Below are 22,408 nucleotides of genomic sequence, written 5' to 3' on the forward strand. Positions count from 1 at the left end.
TCCTGGGTACCCTATGTTCCCGAACTTCCCTCGTTTGGTTGGTTATTGGTAAGTCTTCCCAATCTATTGTTTATTGTCTGGAAACATAATCACTGCAGGCTCTGACACCCTTGATGGAGACACTCACATGACAGCAGCCACGTCACAGTTGCCATCAGCTCTCTGGATTCGGCACATAGTGACTCTTTCCAGAAGCCTTCTGGAAATATGATGTGAGACCTCAGTGCAACAACTGGAGGCAATGGGAAGTATGGCTGAAAGAAATAAAGCAACAAAATATTAAAGTCTACAAGTTCTAGAACACTGACCTTTTGCTCTGTCCTATAGGGTCACCATGAGCCAGAATTGACTTGATGGAAGTGAATTCGGAACCGTGTTATGGAGGACTTCATACTAAAAATTCATGGTGTCTGAGGAAGAGGGAGACAGCTGTACCCTGATTGTTGAACTGTTGGTAGGTGAACAATCATGGGCTTACTACATGAATGCCCTATATGCTGTGTATATATAGATAGATATATACACATACATATATATATACCTATATATGCATAGATGTGTGTATGTATATATGTGTGTGTATATATATATTACAGTGGGAACCCAAGATACATTTGTGAGATCTACATCGGAAAGGAGCTCCCAGTGATTTCTCTCTCGCCATAATAGAGGGAAGGGAAGAAACTGGTTCCCAAACAGAGTGCATCGGAGAGATGGCTCTAGAAGATCACAATGATAAACCTGACTTGAAAGGTTCAAACCTTGTCAGTTGATCCTCCTTGGATGCACATTGGGCCTGATCTGCTTTTCAACATTTTTTGTTTATATTGGGGTTTATCTCAGATGTATTTTGTCATTGGGGGGGTCTTTAATTTTTTTATATGTTTTTCTCTTTTTCAGTATATGAAACCCAGGATTGATGAACTTATAGGAACAGCAAGTAGAATGAGGGTTTCTGTGGGGTAGAGAGGCTCAGGGTGTGTGTGTGTGTGTGTGTGTGTGTGTGTGTGTGAGAGAGAGAGAGAGAGAAAGGGAGCTGATATAAAGGAGTTCAAGAAGAAAAACAATGTTTTGTAACTGATTGTGGTATCAACTGTACAATACTGCTTGATGTAACTGAACTGTGGGACGACATGATATCTGTATTATCTACCTATAAAATGGGTTGTGGGGGATAAAAGATGAATAAGAGACTCTGAAACTTGCTCCTGATCATAGAGTAGCTAAGCTAAATAAAAAAGTTTAAAGGACTGCTCAGGAAGAAGAAGTAAAAAATCATCATGCAATGTGCAAAGACCTAGAGTTAGAAAATCAAAAGGACAGAGCACAATGAACAAATCTTAAACTGAAAAAAAAAACCCTCCAGAAAAAGATCCAGCCTCCAATTTCTATACTGAAAGACTCTATGGGCAAAAGATTGAATGATACATTAAACATTCAAAGAAGATGGAAAGAATACACAAAGGCACTGTACCAGAAAGAACTTGTCCCCATTCAAGCATTTCAGGAGGCAGCATATGAGCAAGAGCCAATGGTGCTGAAGGAAGGAATTCAAGCTGCACTAAAAACATTAGCCAAGAACAAAGCTCCAGGAACTGATAGAACACCAATGGTAAAGTTTCGACTGGCTGAGGAAGCATTGGCAGCACTTGCTCATCTACGCCAGGATATTTGGAAGACAATTAGTTGGCCCATTGACTGGAAAATATCCATATTTATACTCATTCCAAAGAAAGGAGACACAAAAGAATGCTTAAATTATAAAACAATATAATTGATATCACATACAAGTAAAGCTTTGCTGAAGATCACCCAACAATTGTTGCAGTAGTTCATTGACGGGGAGCTGTCAGAGGTTCAGGTTAGATTCAGAAGAGGATATGAATGAGGAATATCATTGCTGCTATCAGCTAGATCTTGACTGAAAACGGAATACTAGAAAGATGTTTACTTATGTTTTATACCTAGGCATTTTCCTGTGTGGATCATAACAAACTATGGTTAGCCTTGAGAAGAATGGAAATTCCAGAACAGTTCATTGTGATCATGAGGAATTTGTACATGGATCAAGTGGCAGTTGTGGGAACACAACAAGGGGCTAATACATGTATTAAAATCAAGAAAGGGTGTGTCAAGGCTGTATCCTCTCACCATACTTATTCAATGTGTATGATGAGAGAGTAATCAGAGAAGGTAGATTGTATGAGGACGAATAAGGAACCAGGACTGGAGGAAAGCTAAGTAATAACATGCGATGTGCAGATGCCACAGCCTTGCTTGCTGAAAAGAGGAGCTGATACCAGGGGCTCAAGTAGAAAAGATATTTTGGAAATGATGATGGCAACATATGTACAAATGTACTTGATACAATTGTTTTATGGATTGTTAAGAGAGCTGTAAGAGCCCTCAATAAAATGATTTGTTAATTTTTTTAAAGAGAGATCAAAAGATGTGTTGCACTGGGTAAATCTGCAAAACAAGACCTCTTTAGATGTTATTTTGAGGAGTAAGGGGGGGCCTGACCTAAGCCATGGTATTTTCAATTCCTCATATGCATGTGAAAGGTGGACATCAAATAAAGAAGACAAGAAAAATCAATGCATTTGAATCATGCTGGAGAAGAAGAATATTCAAAGTACTGTGGACTCCTAAAAGGATAAATAAATGAGTCTTGGAAGAAGTCTGGCCACCGTTCTCCGTAGAGGCAAGGATGGCAAGACTTTGTCTTACATACATTGGACATGTTGTCAGGAGCGACCAGACCATGGAGAAAGACATTATGTTTGGTAAAATGGAGTCAGCAAAAGAGAAGTCCCTCAACAAGATGGATTGACACAGTGGTGCACCAATGGGCTCAAGCATGGAAACAACTGTGAAGATCATGCTGCTCAGGCGGTGTTCATTCTGTGTGCACAGGGACCCAATGAGTTGGAACCGACTCACTGGATCCTAAAAGCAACATGAGGCCCTATGCGATTGAAAATACCATGGCCGGGATCAGGTACACCTTAGTCTTAAAAGGAACAGCTTTGCTTTTCAAAACTTTAGCGAGGTCTCGTGCAGCAGATTCGCCCAATCAGTACATGGTTTGATCTCTTCACTGCCGCATCCAAGGAGCTCCGATTGTGGATCCAAGCAAGACAAAACTCCTGACACCTGGAGTCTTTTCTCAGTGCATCATCATGTTACCTCTTGGTCTCGCTGTGAGAATTGCAATCAATCCATATTGAAGGCTACAACCTTTGATCTTCATCAGCAAGGACTGTATAAACTCGTGGATAAGCCAAGTTTTTCAGCACATTTTTAATGCAGTTTTTGTGGTAAAATTAGGTGCCTCGGCTGATATTCGGGTCGGCTTACACAGTATATGATTTGCAGTCCTTCGATTTGTTTCAAACATTACTCTAAAGTGAAGCTGAGAAGTTCAGGGGGCAGGGAACTGGAGGACTGGAAATAGTATGACCAGAGTGGGATGATGAGACTAATGAGACATTATAAAAGACACAACAAATCTCACTAAATAATTTGTGGACAAATTAATAAGTGAGACCTCATTTGCTGTATAAACTTTCACCGTAAGCACAATGAAGGATCAAAGTTTAAAAAATTAATTGAAGTGTTTTCCCTTCAGAAAGAAAGCCTCTCCTCCCTCAACTTGGCCCGACATGGCCAGACTATTCCCCTTGGAGTAGAAACTCAGTTTGACAAAGGTTTTTTAAAACATTAGCTTTAGTCCTAATATAACATATATATATATATATATAAATTCTCAGGAAATTAGACTTACATATAAATACCCCCAAATAGATATGCATTATGTATATGTATAAATCCAATGACCAAAATGTATGTCTTCAATAGGTCCTAGGCCATGTGTTTTGGGATTTGTTTTTGTTAATTGTGGTACAACATATACAACATGAAATTTGAGTGTACTTCCTGCTCTAGTGTCCTTCAGTAACATTAATTGTCATAATGTGTAACCATCACCACTATTTATTTCCAAAACATTGTCACTGCCCCACACAGAAACTATGTCCATTAAACTAACTACTCATTTTTCCTTCCCATTTGTAATAGTTAATTTAATTTACTGTCTCTCACCATTTGTGTATTCTCGGCACTTCCCATGTGTGGAATCAGATAGCACCTGTCCTATTATGTCTGACTCATTTCACTTAGATTAATGTCTGCAAGGTTCATCTATATTATAGTGTGTATCACACTGTCATTTCTCTCTGTGACTGAATGATATAGTTTTCATTGTATATTTTTATTACACTTTGTTTAATCATTCATCAATGAATGGGACATGGAGTTACTTGGTCGATAGCACCTTTGGCTCTTATGAATAGGACTGAAATGTACAATGGTATTTTGGTATATTGGTGTGCTTGAATCCTATCTCTTAATTCTTTTAGGTTTGTGGTACATTAAAATGCTACCATACAAGGAGAGTCAAAACGACTGCATCTAGAGTTCCAGTTCACATGCATGGGCTATTTTAAACAAAGCATGCTGGAGCATGTCTCTGCCCTCAGTGAATGGCTGCAGACAAGCTCTCGTAGTAGTGCAATGCTTTAGTCCTGTTAGTGCCTTAAAAAAATGGGGTCCATTCAAAACAGTGGCTTTGGAGGGGATCGGTTGGGTCAATTAAATTCAAGGCAGAGAGATCAGATCATGCTTTTAGGGATCTTAAAGGGGGTAATCTTGACAGATTTTCTCCAAGGACACGGGATGATGATGGGAGCTTATGGTGAAGAAATTTTAAGAAAATTTAAAACTGCCTTGGTGAGATACAGGCCAGCAAAATGGTGCTCGGGAATTTCCCCCCGTGATAATGCAGTTGCTTATTCTTTGAGGGTAGCAATGACCCTGCCATTCTTACAAGGTATACACCTAGGGGTGAAGGTGTTGGATCATATGGCAGTTCTATTAAACTACACGCATTAATTAAGAGCTAGAGTTAAAACACACCCCCACAATGGATATGAAGCATATTAATAGTTCTACGCTGATTCACTTCTTTTCCAATCTAGGGGTCATGAACACGCGGAAAGCGCTTACATCCCCCAGTGCAAGTTACCTCACTCCACAGGGTCTCCTGCTTTCTCTCCATCTAGACCCAGCAGCGGCTTTTCAGTTTGTTAAATATAAGGAGTGTGTATTGAGGCACACCCAAGCACCAACTAACTGGTGTTTCTAGAATGGAAGACTGTCAGGTATCCTGCAAGCATCTATTGTGTATCCTTCTGTGTCAGACCCTGAACTTTGCTTTAAGGATGCTGGCATAAGATGTCTCTGCCCTTATGATGCTTAGAAGCCCAGGAGGAGGCAGACAGTTCAACAAGTAATCATAATAAAGAGGTATAAGAGTTAACAGAACTGACCTGCATTCCATGTGTCCTGAACTCTTATCTGAACATGCTCTGGTCTAGCCTTAAGTGAAAGACAGGATTGGGGTCATGATAGTGGGGGGATGAGGAAGCCTCAAGGAACCAGAGGAATATATTGTGTGTTTCATTGGTGCTATACTGCACCCTGGTTAACACATCCCTTCCTTGTGACCCTTCTGTGAGGGGATGTTGCATTGTCTACAACAATATGCTTGTTTGTTTCTTTGTTTTGAGTCTTCTGATGCCTGTTACCTGATCCTAGTGATACTTCATGATCACACAGGTTGATGTGCTTCTTCCATGTGGGCTTGTTGCCTGTCTGCTAGATGGCCGTTTGTTTAACTTCAAGCCTTTAAGACCCCAGATGCTATATCTTTTAGTAGTCAGGCATATTCAGCTTTCTTCATTACATTTGCTTGTGCACCCATTTTTGTTTTCAGTGATTGTGCCCTCAGGAACAGAAATGGGAGTAGCCATACCAGGAGGGTAGGGGGAAGGTGGGTAGCAGAGGAGGAAAGAAATTACGGGGAAGGGAGACAGCAGTCCGTGTACGATATGACAAGAATAATAAAAATTTATAGTTTATCAAGGGGTCAAGAGGGTGGAAGCGGAAAGGGAGGGTAAAAAGAGGAGCTGATACCAAGGACTCAAATAGAATGTAAATGTTTAGAAAATAATGATGGCAACATATGTACAAATGTGCTTGATACAATTCACGTATGGATGGTTATAAGAGCTGTGAGAGCCCCCAATAAAATGATCTTTAAAAAAAAAAGAGTTCACAGAACTACATTCAAAGTGCTGTAAAATAAGTGAAACAAGGCAGACACAAAAGCCCACATACCGTACGATTTCCTAAGCAGAAAGTTGATCACTAGAAGGCTGGAGTATGACTGGGTATGGGTCTCTTTTGGGGAGTGATAAAAATGTGCTGAGTTAGATAGGGATTATGATGGCATAATTCTGAATGTATAAAAATCAATGGATTGCATCCTTTAAAATAGTGAATTTTACTCTTTGTGAATTATTTCAATTTTAAAAGTTGTGTGGTAGAACAGAACACTTGTTATCCACTCACTGATCTCCTAAAACGAAGTTGTCCTGCCTATTTCTGTTTTGAATTCCTTACTATTCCAAACTAGGCTTTAAGTTCATTCATCTTCCTTTGATTCACTCATTCATCTTTTTATATACAAATTGCTGTTCTAGAACTGGTGCAACTGGAATTTTCATTCAACCTAAAGGTTATCAGTTCAAACCCATCCAGCAGTCTACAAAAAAAAAAAAGCCTAGTTATCTACTTCCACAATGATTACCCCCAAGAATATCCTATGGAGCGGAGCAGTTCTACTCTGTACAGGGGATCACCATGAATCAGAATTGACTGTATAGAAATGAGTATGATTGTTTTGATGATAGAACATATGGTTAGAAAGATAAATGTGTGGGAAACAGAAGAGTTATTCTCCAGAATATTCCTCCATAATATATGTCAAACCTAAGGTGCTGACTGTACACTTGGAAGTCAACTGCTTACAGGTTATCTATCTGCCTGAAAGGCTGTCAGCCCTCTAAGGCAATCAGGCCCTATTGTCTGTCCCACCCTAAGTAGGGCCCACTCCCTTCGGATAAGGATAATGGATTGTTCCCTTGAAGGAGAACCCAATGACACCTAAGGTCAGGCCAACTCAGGGAGGACCATGGTTCATTAGGCTGCCATCTCTTGTTACATGTATGCCTTCTTGTCACGTACATGCCTGTTGTACAACCTCTTCCTGTTATGCATGTGATTACCTGTAATTATGAGGACTGGCATGCCCTGGAGTGTATATAAATCTTGGTTAGAAACATATTTGCTCTCTGTGTGGATCTGGCTCCTGAAGTCATGATGGTCCCAGAGGTGAGCACTTGCGTGTTTTATCTTGTCTGATGTCTCTTTAGCTTTACTCCTCAATTACACAACCGCCCCTTGGACCCGTTTGGTTGTGGAGGCTGGTACCCCACATAAATGGTTCCATTGATATTACCAATTTACAATGGTACCAATTGTGACCTAAACAATTGTAAAATAGGAAGTACACTTTCCAAAGCATTATGGGAATCAAGGCTCACAGGCAAAGCTGTGCGCTTAGGAATTTGAGTTACCTGCTACCATCAACTCAAGCATAATTTTAAACCAGAGAAACACCTGACAGTTACTAGAGCGATATCAACCAGTTGCCCAAGGACTTCTGGGTTCTTAGCAAACTGGCTTGCATTTCTCAAGTAGAAAGTCAGGATGGATTCACAGGGAGATGAAGACAAGGGGCAGGCCAGCATCTATTATTCCATGTTGGGAGATGTGACTGGTAGCATCCTGTGACAGTCCCAAAATGCAAAAGACGAGGGAAGATAGAACCCTTTGAAGAAAAAGACAAGGCATTAAGAGTTAGACAATAAGGAGTTAAAGATTAGAACCAGTACCAGCTGCCATTAACTGGGGCAATGGTAAACTTTTATTAGCTATCATTGCCCCCTAGAGGTTTTCTGGTGCAAGTGTCGGCCAAACTATCAAGGATGACAGTGGAAGCCTGAGGTAGTTAATTGTGCCAACCTAGCCAATAAACACATGTGGGGCGGAGGGATAAATGGTTTTGTGAGCCTAGCCTTTCTTTTTCCCAGGTCTCTTGCTTTGTTGGACCAGGGTGTAGCTGCCTTAGCCGGTTCCCTGCTTCAGCTGGCAAGTCACACTTCCTGCAAGACATCCCCGAGGAGAAGCCGCATGGACCTACCCTGATGCAGCCCTGGGTGCTGGAGCAGACTTGTGGAGACCCTGACAGTGCTGAGATGCTTACACACTCATTGATTCAGTTTTCCTCCTGCAGTCGGCATCAAAGTGCGTGTTTTGTGAGATGGAGGAGGGTTTTGTGGATTGGTGTTGGACATATGGGTTAATATTGGACTTGTGAGTTTGGGCAGCACTGAGTTCAGATTTTTTCTTGATGTGCATTTACCCCTTATATAAAACTCTCTCTTATACATGAGTTTCTGTGGATTTGTTTCTCTAAAGTACCCAGACTAACACAAAGCCACAAATCCATTTATAGGGTTCACGTATAAATTAAGTCTGGAGTGCATGAGTCCCCTGTGATCATCATCGAGGAATGTGAATAGGCAATTGTAGCAGATATGGTTAGGTTAAAATGTAATATCAGACTCACTATCTCACTCACTCACTAACTCACTCTCTACTCACTCACTCACTCTCTCACTCACTCACTCTCTACTTGTATTGGAAATTATGCTGGAGATCACATGATAGAATTTTGCAAGACCAATAAATTATTCATTTCAAATGCCATGATTTCTCAATATAACCAGCAACTATACATGTAGACCTCACTGGATGGGACATACAGAAATCAAATCGACAACATCTGTGGGAAGAGGAGAAGTTCAGAATCACCAGTTGAATAAGGTCGGGGACTAACTAAGGAATAGACCATCAAGTGTTCATATGCAAGTTCAAGTTGAAGATGAGGGAACTTAAAACAAGTCCACTAGAGTCAAAGTATAAACTTGAATATATCCCACCTGAATACAGATCATCTCATGAGTCAGTTTGATGCAATAAATCCTAGTGACCAAAGAGGACTGGAGCTACAGAAAAGCATCAAGGACATTAAAAAGATAGGTGTGGCAATGGCACAGAGGCCACATCTGACCTCCTTGAGCTACACAAGGAAGAAGAAGAATCCAATTTGTCACCAGCCCAAGGCCTATTGCCATGAGGTAGAAGCCAGACATGCCTCACCCCTGCATCCTTCTTTTACTGTAGTCTGATATTAACCATACGTCCTGCAACACTCTAATTTTCTTGTTTGATCATTCATTGCTACCAATAAACTCAACTCAGTGCCAATGAGTCGATGCTGACCCATAGCGACCCTATAGGCCAGAGTAGAATTGCCCCTGTAGGATTCTGAGACTGTAACTCTTTATAGGCCTGACTAATAGATGGGAAGAACCCCATGTGTACATCCATTTCAAAAGAAGGTGATCCAACAGAATGTGAAAATTATTAAACAATATTATTGATATTATATTCAAGTAAAATTATGTGGAAGATATTTTTTATCATATTATTGAGGCTCATACAACTCTGATCACAACCCACACATACATCAATTGTGCAAAGCACACTTATGCATTCATTGCCCTCATCATTCTCAAAACTCTCGCTTTCCGTGTGGGCTCCTGGAATCAGCTCCTCATTTTCCTTTCCCCCCACCTCCCTCCCCACTCCCCATCCCTCATGAACCCTTGATAATTTATAAATTATTATTTTATCACATCTTACACTGCCCAGCATCTCCCTTCACCCACTTTTCTGTTGCCATTCCCCAGGGAGGAGGTTATATGTAGATCCTTATAATTGATTCCCCCTTTTTAGCTGAAGATAATTTTAAATGGTTGCAGCAGTACGTCAACTGGGAAATGCCAAAATTTGAGCTGGATTCAGCAGAGGATGAGGAATAAGGGTTATCAATGCTGATGTCAGATGACTCTTGGCTGAAAGCACAGAATACCTGAAAGATGTTTAATTATGTTTTATTGACTATACAAATGCCTGTGTGGATTACAACAAATTATGGATAACATTTTATTTTTTTAATAATTTTATTGGGGCTCATACAACTCTTATCACAATCCATTCATACATCAATTGTGTAAAGCACACTTATACCTTCGTTGCCCTCATCATTCTCAAGTGGATAACATTTTAAAGAATAAACTTCCTGAACACTTAATTATGCTCTTGTGGAACTTGTACATAGACCAAGAGGCAGTTGTTTGAACAGAACAAGGGGGCACTACATAGTTTAAAACCAAGAAAGCTGTGTGTCAGGGTTACATCCCTTCACCACGCTTATTCAATCTGTATGCTTAACAAATAGTCCATGAAGCTGATGGACCAGATGAAGAACGTGGAATCAGGATTGGAGGGAGACTCATTGTTGTTGTTGTTGTTGTTGTTGTGAGGTGCCATCAAGTCGACTCCAACACATAATAACCCCGTGCACAACAGAACGAAACACTGCCCTGTCCTGGGCCGCCCTCACCATTGTTCCTGTGCCTGAGCCCATTGCTGCAGCCACGGTGTCCATCCATGTTGCAGAGGGCCTTCTTTTGTGCTGTGCCTCCACTCTACGAAACATGATGTCCTTCTCCAGGGACTAGTCTCTCCTGACAACATGCCCAAAGTATGTACGAGGAAGTCTCGCCATGCTTGCCTCTGAGGAGCACTCTGGCCGTACCTCTTCCAAGACATATCTATTTGTCCTTTTAGCAGTCTGAGGTACTTACTATATTCTTCTTGAGCACCACGATTCAAATGCTTCTCCAGTCTTCCTTACTCAATATCCAACATTCACATGCATATGATGCAATGGACAATACCACGGCTTGGGTCAGGTGTGCACCTTAGTCCTCAAAGTAACATCCTTGCTCTTCAGTACGCTAAAGAGGTCTAGTGCAGCAGACTTAACACAACTTGTCTTTTGGTCTCTTGACTGCTGCTTCCATGAGCACTGATTGTGAATCCAAGCAAGAAAAATCCTTGACTATTTCAACCTTTTCTCCATTTATCATGATGTTACCTATTGGTCCAGTGTGAGGACTTTGGTCTTCCTTACTTTGAGTTGTGATCCACACTGAAGGCTACAATCCTTGATCTTCATCAGCAAGCACTTCAATTCCTCCTCAATTTTAGCAAGCACGGTTGGGTCATAGGTTGTTGATAAGACTTCCTCCAACCTTGATGTCACACTCTTTTTCATATACTCCAGCTTCTCTGATTATTTTCTCAGCTTATCAATTGAATAAGTATGGTAAGAGGATACAACCTTGACACACACCTTTCCCGACTTTAAACCTTGCAGCATTCCTTTGCTTTGTTTGTACAACTGCTGTGTGATCCATGTGCAAGGGCTGAATGAGCCCCAGGAAGTGCTCCAGAATTCCCATTCTTCTCAAGGTCATCCGCAGTTTATTATGGTCCATAGAGTTGAATGCCTTTGCATAGTCAACGAAACACAAGTAAATAACTTTCTGGTTTTCTCCACTTTGAGCCAAGATCCATCTGGCACCAGCTATAATATCCTTTGTTCCACTTTCTCTTCTGAACTTGGCCTGAACTTCTAGCAGCTCCCTGTCAATGTACCCCTCCAACCATTGTTGGGTAGACTTAAGCAAAATTTTACTTCAATGTTATCAGCGATTTCTTTCTTTCTTTCTTTCTTTCTTTCTTTCTTTCTTTCTTTCTTTCTTTCTTTCTTCTTTTACAATCCATCCATCTATCCATTGTGTCAAGCACATTTGTACATATGTTGCCATCATCATTTTCAAAACATTTTCTTTCCACTTGAGCCCTTGATATCAGCTCATTCCCTCCTGCCCCCTCCATCCCTCATGATTCCTTGAAAATTTATAAAAATTTTTTTCATGTCTTACACAACCTCTGATGCCCTTCACCCACTTTTCTGTTGTCCTTTCCCCTAGACCCTTCTAGTATAGCTACTCTCATTATTGGTCCTGATGGGTTTATCTGTCCTGGATTTTCTGTGTTGCAAGCTATTGTCTGTACCAGTGTACATGCTCTGATGTAGCCAGATTTGTAAGGTAGAATTGGGTTATGACAGTGGGTGGGGTGGGGGTGGGGAGGAAGAATTAAAGAATTAGAGGAAAGTTGTATGTTTCAATGGTGCTATACTGCACCCTCACTGTCTCGTCTCTTCCTTGTGACCCTTCTGTAAGGGGATGTCCAATTGTCTACAAATGGGTTTGGTGTCTCCACTCTGCTCTCCCACTCATTCACATCATATGATTTTTGGTTCTGGCTCTTTGATGCCTGATTCCAGAGCCCTTCGACACTTCATGATCACACAGGCTGATGTGCCTCTTCTATGTAGACTTTGTTGCTTCTCAGTTAGATGGTCATTTGTTTATCTTCAAGCCTTTAAGTCCCCAGATGCTATATCTTTTGATAACCAGGCACCATCAGCTTTCTTCACCACATTTGCTTATGTAACCATTTTGTCTTCAGCGATCATATCAGGGAAGGTGAGCATCAGTGATATATTTCTATAGTTTCTGTGGCATTCTGTTGGGTCACCTTTCTCTGGAATGAACACAAATATGGATCTCTTCCAGTCAGCTGGCCAGGTAACTGTCTTCCAAATATCCTGGCATAGGCAAATGAGCACTTCCAGTGCTTCTTCGACTTTCTGAAGCATTTAAATGGATATTCTGTCGGTTCCTGGAGCCTTGTTTGTAGCTAATGCCTTCAATGAAGTTTGAACCTATTCCTTCAGCACCATTGATTCTTCCTCGTTCGCTACCCCCTGAAATGCTGGCCTAATGACTAATTCTTTTTTGGTACAGTGAGTGTGTATGCTTTGTAACTTCTCTTCATGCTTCCTGCATCATTCCATCTTCTATAGAATCTTTCAAAATTACTATTGAAGGCTGGAATGTTTTCTTGAGTTCTTTCAGTTTCAGATATACTGTGTTCTTCCCTTTGGGTTTTCTAATTCTAGGTCCTTGCACATTTTGTTGCAATATTTGACTGTCTTTTCTAGTTGTTCTTTGAAATTTTCTATTCAGTTCCTTGACTTTATCCTTTCTGCCATTTTCTTGAGCTGCTCTATGATAAGTAACAAGTTTCTATCAATGACTTTGGTCGGAAATTGATCAAACATGCAATCAAGATGCATTGATAGTTATAGGTGATTGGAATGCAAAAGTTGAAACAAAAAGGAAGGAATGGCAGCTGGGAAACATGGACTCGGTAAGAGACATGAAGCTGGAGATCGTGTGATAAAATTTTGCAAAACCGACGACTTGTTCATAGCAAATGCTTTTTTTTCAATGACACAAAAGACAGCTGTACATACGGATGTCTCCAGAGGGAACACCCGGAAATCAAATTGATTACATCTGTGGAAGATACGAGGGAGAAGCTCAATATGAGCCAGACCTGGGGCTGATTGTGGAAGGTCCATCACTTGCTCACAGGGGAGTTCAGAATAAAGCTGGAAAAATAAAACAAATCAACAGGGGTCAAACTATGACCTTAGGTTTTTGCCACCTGAATTTCTAGAACATCTCAAGAACAGATTTGCTGCATTGAACACTAATGACAGAGACGGACGAGCTGTGAGAGGACATCAAGACCTTCATTCATGGAGACAGCGAAAGGTGATTTCAAAGACAGGGAAGAAAGGAGAGATCAAAGGGGTGTCCAATGAGGCTCTGAACCTTGCTCTAGATCACAGAGTAGCTACAGCAGATGGAAGACTCGTTGACAACTGTGAAGTGGCAGGTGGCACAACCTCGTTTGCTAAAAATGGAGAGGACTGAGAGCACTTTCTAATGAAGATCCAAGACTACAATTTTCAGTATGCATTACACCTCAACATAAAGAAAACAAAAATATCCACGATTGGGCCAATAAGCAACAACATGACACATGGGGAAACATTGTAAGGGTGGGGTTTGTATGAGTTAGAATTGAGTTGATGGCACAGAGCGAAAACAGGATAAACGTCTTTTTAACTACAGTGGAGACGGACAAATTCCTCCCCAAAGTGATTATCTTAATTTAAACTTGTACCTGTGGTGAGTTTTTGGTCATTCAAATTTCTTCTTTGAATTGGAAATTCCTATTTTTGTCCATTTAAATCATTTATTTATAGATACACAATATTTTGAATATTAAAAGGAGAGTTGCATTGAGTTAGAATTGACTTGATGGCAGTGAGTTTGGTTTTTGATTAATATTTTGTCAAATATTAGAAAATATTTGTTAAATATAAATAAGTATTTCCTCTCATTTGATAGTTTATCTTTTAAGTTTGCTTGAATACATTTCCTTGCAATTGGTATTTAATGTCTAATTTTGCAAATCCTTCTCTAGTCAATTCTATTGAAATACATTTGATTTTTAAAGTTTTACTTTGTATTTCTACAATTTATTTTCTGTGTGGTGAAAGTCTGAAATTTATTTTTTCCACAGAGGATAAGTATTGTCACATAAGTGTAAGAGTAAATGAAGCTATTTCCCTCCATTTATGGTTTTGTGGCTAGGTGTCCTCAAGCCGATTCTGACTCATAGAGACATTCTGTACAAAATATGGAACGCTGCCCAGTCCTAAGCCATCTTGACAAACACCGTTTTGTATAAGCCCCTTGTTGCAGTCACGTGTCATTCTATCGCCATCTTTTTTTTGCCGAACCTTCCACTTTACCGAGCGTGACATCCTTCTCCACGGACTGGTCTCTCCTGGCAACATGTCCAATGTGAGATGGAGTTTCGCCACTCTCCTTTCGAAGTAGTATTCTGGCTGTACTTCTTCCAAGGCAGATTTGTTTGTTCTTTGTCAGCACCATATGCAAATGTGTTGATTCTTTTGCTGTCTTCCTTATCCATTCTCTAACTTTCACATGTACATGAAGAGATAGGAAATACCACGGATTGGATCAGGCACACCTGAGGCTTCAAAGGGACATCTTGCTCTTCAACATTTTAAAAGGTCTTGTGCAGATTTGCCCAATGCAATACATGTATGGATCTTTTGACTGCTGCTTCCATGAGCATTGATTGTGGATCCAAGAAAAGTGAAATCCTTGACACTTCAATCATTTGTCCTTTTCTCACAATGTTGGCTGTTGTTGCAGTTCTGAGGATTTGGGCTCTCTTTACACTGAGCTGTGAAACCAACACCAGAGCAAAGTATGCAGTTCTTCATTTTCATCAGCAAGTATTCTAAATCCTCCTCACTTGCAGCAAGCAAGGTTGTGCTACCTAAACACCACAGCTTGTTACTTAGCCTTCCTCCAATCCTGATGCCATGTTCTTCCTCAGATAACCCAGTTCCTCAGATTACTTGCTCACCTTACAGATTTAATAAGTATGGTGAAAGGATCAACCATTTAAAAATGATATCCAGCAATATTTACCTGCCTGTAACATTAATGGAATTTTCCAATAATTTTCACAGTCAATTGGGTCATCCAAAAACGGATCTCTTCCAGCCCATTGGCCAGATAGCTGTCTTCCAAACTGCTTGGCATAGATGAGTCTTTCAGGGCCTCATCAGCTGTTGAAAGATTTCAGCTGGCATTCCTCACGTTCTCTGCCATGTTTTTAGCTAATGCCAGTGCAGCTTGGATTTCTTCCTCCACTTCTTGAGTATATGCGAATTCTTGAAATGGTTGTATTTTATTAATCATTTTATTGGGGTTCTTACAAATCTTATAATAATCCATCACTCGACTGTATTAAGCACACTTGGACATATGTTGCCATCAACATTTCTAAAACATTTTCTTTCTACTTGAGCCCTTGGTATCTGCTCCTCCTTTACCTCTCTCTCCCTGCCCCTCCCCCCCGTGAGTCCTTGATCAATTTTATATTACTGTTATTTTGTGTCTTACATTGTTCATTGTCTCCCTTCATCCATATTTCTGTTATTTGTCCCCTTGCTGGGGGGTGGCAGCTAACTATCCAACCTTTATCCCTCCCTCCATCCCCCTACCCACAAGATATTGCTTACTCCCACTATTGTTCTTGAAGGTTTATCTGTCCTGAATTCCATGTGTCGAGAGCTCTTATCTGTACCAATGTGTGTACTCCGGTCTAGCCGGATTTGTAAGGTAGAACTGAGTCATGGTAGGCGGGGGAGCATCTAAGAGCTAGAGAAATGATGTGTGTTTCATCAGTGCTATTCTGCACCCTGGTTGAATTGTTCCTTCCTTGTAGCCCTTCTGTGGGGGGGAGGGGGGGGAGATGTCAAATTGTCTACAGATCGGCTTCGCGTCTCCACTCCAACCCCCTTGTTCACACCGATGTAATTGTTTGTTTTGGATCTTTTGATACCTGATACCTGATCCCGTCAACACTTCATGATCACACACGCTCATGGTGTGCTTCTTCCCTGTGGGCTTATTTGCTTCCCTGCTAGATGGATGCTTGTTTAACTTTAAGACCCCAGATCTCTTTGGTAAATGATTCTGTGTATCCTTCTATTCCTATTTCAATGTTTTGCTTAAATTCCATTTTTTCTGATATTGTTACACAACAATTGTTTTATTATTTGTTAAATTTATTTTTTATCCATTTTATTTTGTACTCTTTTTATTATCCTTTTTGTTTGCCTCCCCCTTCCACCCCCATCTCCTTCTGTTGGATTCAATGAAGGGGGGCACACAAGTTCTCTCAGGAATATGCTCATCTTTATCTGGTTACAGAGAAATTTTAAATACGTATTGTTTCAAATAAACTCTTGCATGTATAAGCTAGAACCCTAGTAGCAAAACTTTTTAAAAAAAACTTATCATTATATTTTCAAATGCTTAGAGGAGATAATAAAAATCTATGTAGAAACCAAAGGAGTATTACTTCTAAGGGGGGAAAAAAACAGAACTCTAAACTCACACTGTGTTAGTCTGGGTACATTAGAGAAACAAATCCACAGAAACTCATGTATAAGAAGGAGTTTTAGATAAAGAGTAAGTGCACAGCAAGAAAACATCCCAGCCCAGTGCTGCCCAAACCCACAAGTCCAACATTAACCCATATGTCCGACACCAATCCACAAAGTCCTCCTCCATCTCACAAAACACATGCAATGATGCCAACTGCAGGAGGAAAGCTGAATCAGTGAATGTGTAGGCATCTCAGCACTGTCAGTAGTCTCCACACGGCTGTTTCAGCACCCAGGGCTGCATCGGGGTAGGTCCATGTGGCTTCTCCTTAGGGATGTCTTGCAGGAAGTGAGCCTTGCCAGCTGAAGCAGGGAATTGGCTAAGGCAGCTGCATCCTGGTCTGACCATCAGAGAACAAGAAAGGCAAGGCTCACCGAGCCATTTATCTCTCTGCCCTTCAATTAACCCCACATGTGTTTATCAGCCAGGTTGGCACAATAAACCTTAACTATCTCACACAGCCATCAATTCCATTCTAACCCATAGTGACCCTAGAGGAGAAAGTAGAACTTCTGTGGATTTCAAAAAATGTAACTCTTTATAGCAGTAGAAAGCCTCATCTCTCTCCCACGGAGCGGCTGCTGGCTTTGAACTGCTGACCTTGTGGTTAGATGCCTAGTGAGTAACCAATTATGCCACCAGGGCTCCTGAGAAGGGACAGGAATTAAAGCAATGGAGAAGGTATACTTCCATGTTTATACTGTATATCTTTGTATTTTAAAAATATACATTGAACATTTATTACTTTTATAATTTTTGTAATTTTAGGTATTGGATTTTTAGATTTTTGGTCAGTTTAATTAAATATTATCAGCAGGCAAGAGAACCTTGTGGGGAAAAGGAGAAGGGTACTGGCAAGTCATTGAATAACTACTATATGCCAGGCACTTTTCATACATGATCTCATTTCATCATGCGAATTACTAGGTGAGAGGCAATGCTACCTCGTATTTTACAAAGAAGAATATGGCGGCTTAGAGAAATAAGTACTTTTCTGAGGTCACCGCTGTTGTTAGTTGCTGTCCAGCCAATGCTGAGTCAGGGTGGCCCTGCTGGGCCCCACGTGTGCGCAGTAGAGAAGCTCCAGTGGGTTTTCAAGGCTGTGACCCTTTGGAAGCAGATCACCAGACTGGTCTTCCCAGGTCCCTCTGGGTGGGTTCAAACTGCCAACCTTTCCGCTCGTAGCTGTCCAATGCTTAATCCTTTGCACCACCAGAGACTCTTCTCCAAGTTCATATAGTTGAACTTCTTAGCCGTTTGGAGTCCATAGTCCCCAGTCTGCTCAATATGCCAACATTTCTCAAAGTGTGTCTCATAGCATCTGGGGAGGCTCACGGATATGTTCCCGGCACTGGCGAACTCTGCAGACCCATTCCTGACTCTGGGCACAGCACTTCAGGGATAGTCTGCAAAGAAGCATGCTCTGGGTCTTCTGGATCGCCATGTTCAAAGAGCACTTGGAGAATTCTTCAATTTGCTTTTGTGTTTATCCTAGTAGTGTGTCCAAGTTCTATCCTACTGTGATTATCCAATCAATCAAGAATGGAGTAGAATTTTATAATACATTCATGCTAAGAGAGGTCCAAATTAGAAGGTGGTCAGAGGTAGGGAGAAGCCTGCCTCATTCTATACATGGTAGTAAATGCACATGGCGATATATGCATACAAAACACACCAAAAAACTGCCCTTGACAAATGGCCATGCTTGACCAACATCCATGCTTGGGATGATGGCTTTAGCATCACCCATTATATTGAGTTTAAATTGTTTGTAGTTTGCTGGGGTTGTGGGGTTTTTTAAACATATGAAATAAATAACATATTTTAAATGTATTTGGGTTGTATAACTGGAGAAGGCGTAACTATGCACAAGGGGTTTTAAGCCTGGCTATGTTGACATGGCATAGTAGAACGACTTCAAAGTCAACATCGAAAGTGAACAGACTGTTTTCTCTGAAAGGGGCCCATATGTTACTTACATATGAGGTGGTTGGTACCCTAATATACCACATTGTCTTGCCAGACATAGAAAGGAACATAATCATTCCTGACCTGTCCTCTAGTTATAATTACAACATTTGGGAAGCAAATTTGAGAGCCAAGGGAACAATGGGACTGAACCCGGACTGTGAGAACTACTGGGCACATCAGAGAGGAGCTAAAGGGCAAATTACGGGGGAAGTCATACCGTGCTCCTCAGGGACCACTCCTGGTGACAGGAGGCGTCCCAACTGTGCAAAGGAGTCCCTGGCTAGTACAAACTATTACGTGCTCAGCACCTAGCCTGAAAGGTCGGTATTTCAAACCCACCCAGAAGCATCTGAAAAGACAGGCCTGGGGATCTGCTGCTGAACGTTCATAACCTTGAAACCCCAGATCTGCTTTGCTCTCCAAACCCAGGGTCGCCACGAGTCTAGAGGGATAGCAGTGACCAGTAAACATTGTGCTGAATTCTCAAGTAAAAACACCTGTTCTTAGAGTCATATTGTGCTTTGGGATGCAGGTGACAGGCTTCTGAGAGCAACCCCGCTCTGAGAAAGTAGATTGTTAGGAGGCAGCCAATTGGGGACTTGATGAATCACCCCCCCACCCCCACTTCTGCTGGCACTGTAGACTTTTGGTCTTAATGTGGTATAAATATCAGCAGGCCCACAGAGCCCTAGACTGTGAATTAGAACAATCTGGCTCTGAGCCACTGAGATTGGATGATGGGCACTTTCATGGACTCAACATTGAGTTCCGGGAGCCAGCAACCACGTCAGCAGGTGCGGAAAGTTCCCTCCCTTCCTTTGGGTAGGAGCCAAGGCATTTAACTGTGGATAAATAAACAGCTTCCTGGTGTAGGCAGAGCACCTTGGGAAGCCCAGCTACTGAGCCAGCCCATCAGGATGGCCATTTGAAACTCCATGATGATAATAACCAGTTGCTACCTGATGGAACACAATGCATTTTTCCCAAATGAGCACAGGCCTCCTCTGCTTGCAAGACTGCAACACTTGCACTAGCCACTTAGACCTCCTTTCCCACAATGCTGGGTGTTCCCCACGGCCTTCCCCACCCAGTCCTGTCTCCCCACCCCCCACCCCCAGCCCAGAGCCCTTAGTCCCCGTTGTGCTGCCCCTCCAAGTTCCACAAGAGTCTTTAGTTCTAGCCTGGTGTCTTATAACCCAACAGCCCTACTTTCTACAGCTGAGGTAGGGCCTTCTCAGACAATGTGATCTGCCTGTGGGTCACTCGGCCTTAGAAAAAATCAACGGGCGTGTGCTTCTGTCTTCACAGCTTCAGTAGCATTTCCTCTGTTCTTGACACTTGAAGGGGATGCTGGGCTGGGAAGTCATTAGTGGGAGACAGGCTTGTATCTAGCACCTGAAACTACCTAGCCTGTGCAACTACTCGCTGCTATGTCGCCTCAGCTCCATCTCTTCATGCCCATCACCAACTGTATCTTCTTCTACCCTCCTGCCTTTGCGGCCCACCTGTCTCCCAGGACTCTGTCCATCTGCCTGCCCTCTCCTGGAGGGCAGCTACCACTGTGGGGACAGCTGGAAATAAGTCAGGAACCTGGACGGAGGACACACATATCTTTTTCTTTTCTTGGTTTACAGCTCTGTGCCAAAGGTTTTGGAGATGAGTGGAGCTGCCAAAACGAGGGGCATGGCGTTCACAGGTAGACTCCTGAGAAACAGTCGAAGTGAGTTCCAATATTAGAGCGGGGGATGTTTTTCCCCTCGAGAATGTCAGAAACGGCAAAGTGACATGATCAAATAATCTGAGAGGAATGAAAAAATCAAGCTAGTTCCTCTGCTCAGTGATATAAGCCCATTCTATGGTGCACTCTATCTATGGAGGTCCCCAGAGCAACCCTTAAACAAACAAACAAACATAGGAGGACAACAGGGCCGGAGAGGACAGAGACAAACTTGAGAACTTGTGGCTATCAGGCCCAGGCTGCCCTGCCCGAGCCAGTTCTGGCCAAGGAGCGAGAAACTCTTATTAGCCCAGCTGTTTTTTTAAGAGGAGCTTAAAAATGCCACGTGTAATGAGGGAGGGGGGAGTGGGAAAAATGGGGAGTTGATGCCGAGGGCTGAAGTGAAGAGCAAATGTTTTGAGAATGATGAGGGCGATGAATGTACAGATGTGCTTGAGACAATTGCTGTGTGGATGGAGGGTGATGAGTTGTATGAGCCCCTAATAAAATGACATGTGTGTTTATGCCTCTGTGTGTGGTGTGCTGTGTGTGTGTGTGTGTGTGTGTGTATACTCTGCCTGTTCAAACATGTTGCCTCAGTATTTTTTTTTGCATTTTTTAAAAACCATTAGGGGCTCATACAACTCTTATCACAATTCATACATATACACACATCAATTGTAAAAGCACATCCGCACATTCCCTGCCCCAATCATTCTCAAAGCATTTGCTCTCCACTTAAGCCCTTTGCATCAGGTCCTTTTTTTTTCCCCCTCCCTCCCCGCTCCCCTCTCCCTCATGTGCCCTTGGTAATTTATACATTGTTATTTTGTCATATCTTGCCCTATCCGGAGTCTCCCTCCCCCCCCTTCTCTGCCGTCCATCTCCCAGGGAGGAGGTCACATGTGGCTCCTTGTAATCAGTTCCCCATTTCCAACCCACTCACCCTCCACTCTCCCAGCATCGTCCCTCACACCCTTGGTCCTGAAGGTATCATCCACCCTGGATTCCCTGTGCCTCCAGCAGTATTTTAACAGGTTGACCAAACAAAACTATCCCCCCTCTGTCGTAGACTTAGAGAATGTGTCCTGCGTAAAGCTTGAGAAAGATGGCAGAGAGAAATCGGCACGTGTTGCTGTTTGGTGCCTTCCAGTGGGTTCCCACACACAGTGACTTGATGCACCACAGAGCCAAACCCTGCCAGGGCCTGCGCCAGCCTCACGATGGTTCTGTTGGTGTCCCCTGTGGCAGCCAAGGTGTTAGTCTGTCTCCACGACAGTCTTCCTCCTGTTTGCTGACCGTCTACTTTCCCCAACACGCAGTCCTCCTGGGACGGATCTCTCCGGATCACATGGCCAACAGGCACGTTTCTAAGGACATTTTAGTCATTTGGTGCCGGTAGTAAGTACCTGCACTTGGAGTTTCCTCAGACGGTAGTGAGAACGACTGTGGACTCGATTCCCTTTCATCCAAACGCAGTCACACGCTCCATTTACATGCATGCAGCTCACGCAGTACGTGCGCCTTCCTCCTGCTCCCCGCTTTCTGGGTCAGATCGAAACATTCGCGTCCATAGCGCTCTGTTCAGAAAGCTTACGGCTGCCCTGACGTTATCAGTCAACTCTGGTGTGTTTCTTTGTTTCCCCCCAGAAATTGGCATACTTTTCTCCAGACAGTTTTTGTTTTGTTGTCGCAGATCTGGATTAAGAGATGAATAATAGAGGCTTTCCTCTACCCTTTAGGAGGGGACTTAAAAAAAATCATTTTATTGGGGGCTCGTACAACTCTTATCACAGTC

General features: G+C 42.2%; 1 protein-coding gene across 1 annotated transcript in view; it reads right to left on the bottom strand.

Moving 5' to 3' along the window:
* The window catches only part of CCL28 (C-C motif chemokine ligand 28), a 34,779-nt gene that overhangs the window by 10,807 nt on the left and 1,564 nt on the right, over positions 1-22,408 (bottom strand). Inside the window, exon 2 of the mRNA XM_075542648.1 lies at positions 128-254. Coding sequence (XP_075398763.1) covers positions 128-254 — 127 coding nt within the window. The remainder of the gene's footprint in view (positions 1-127; positions 255-22,408) is intronic.

Source organism: Tenrec ecaudatus, chromosome 2 (assembly GCF_050624435.1).
Source record: "Tenrec ecaudatus isolate mTenEca1 chromosome 2, mTenEca1.hap1, whole genome shotgun sequence".
Taxonomy (NCBI): Eukaryota; Metazoa; Chordata; class Mammalia; order Afrosoricida; family Tenrecidae; genus Tenrec; species Tenrec ecaudatus.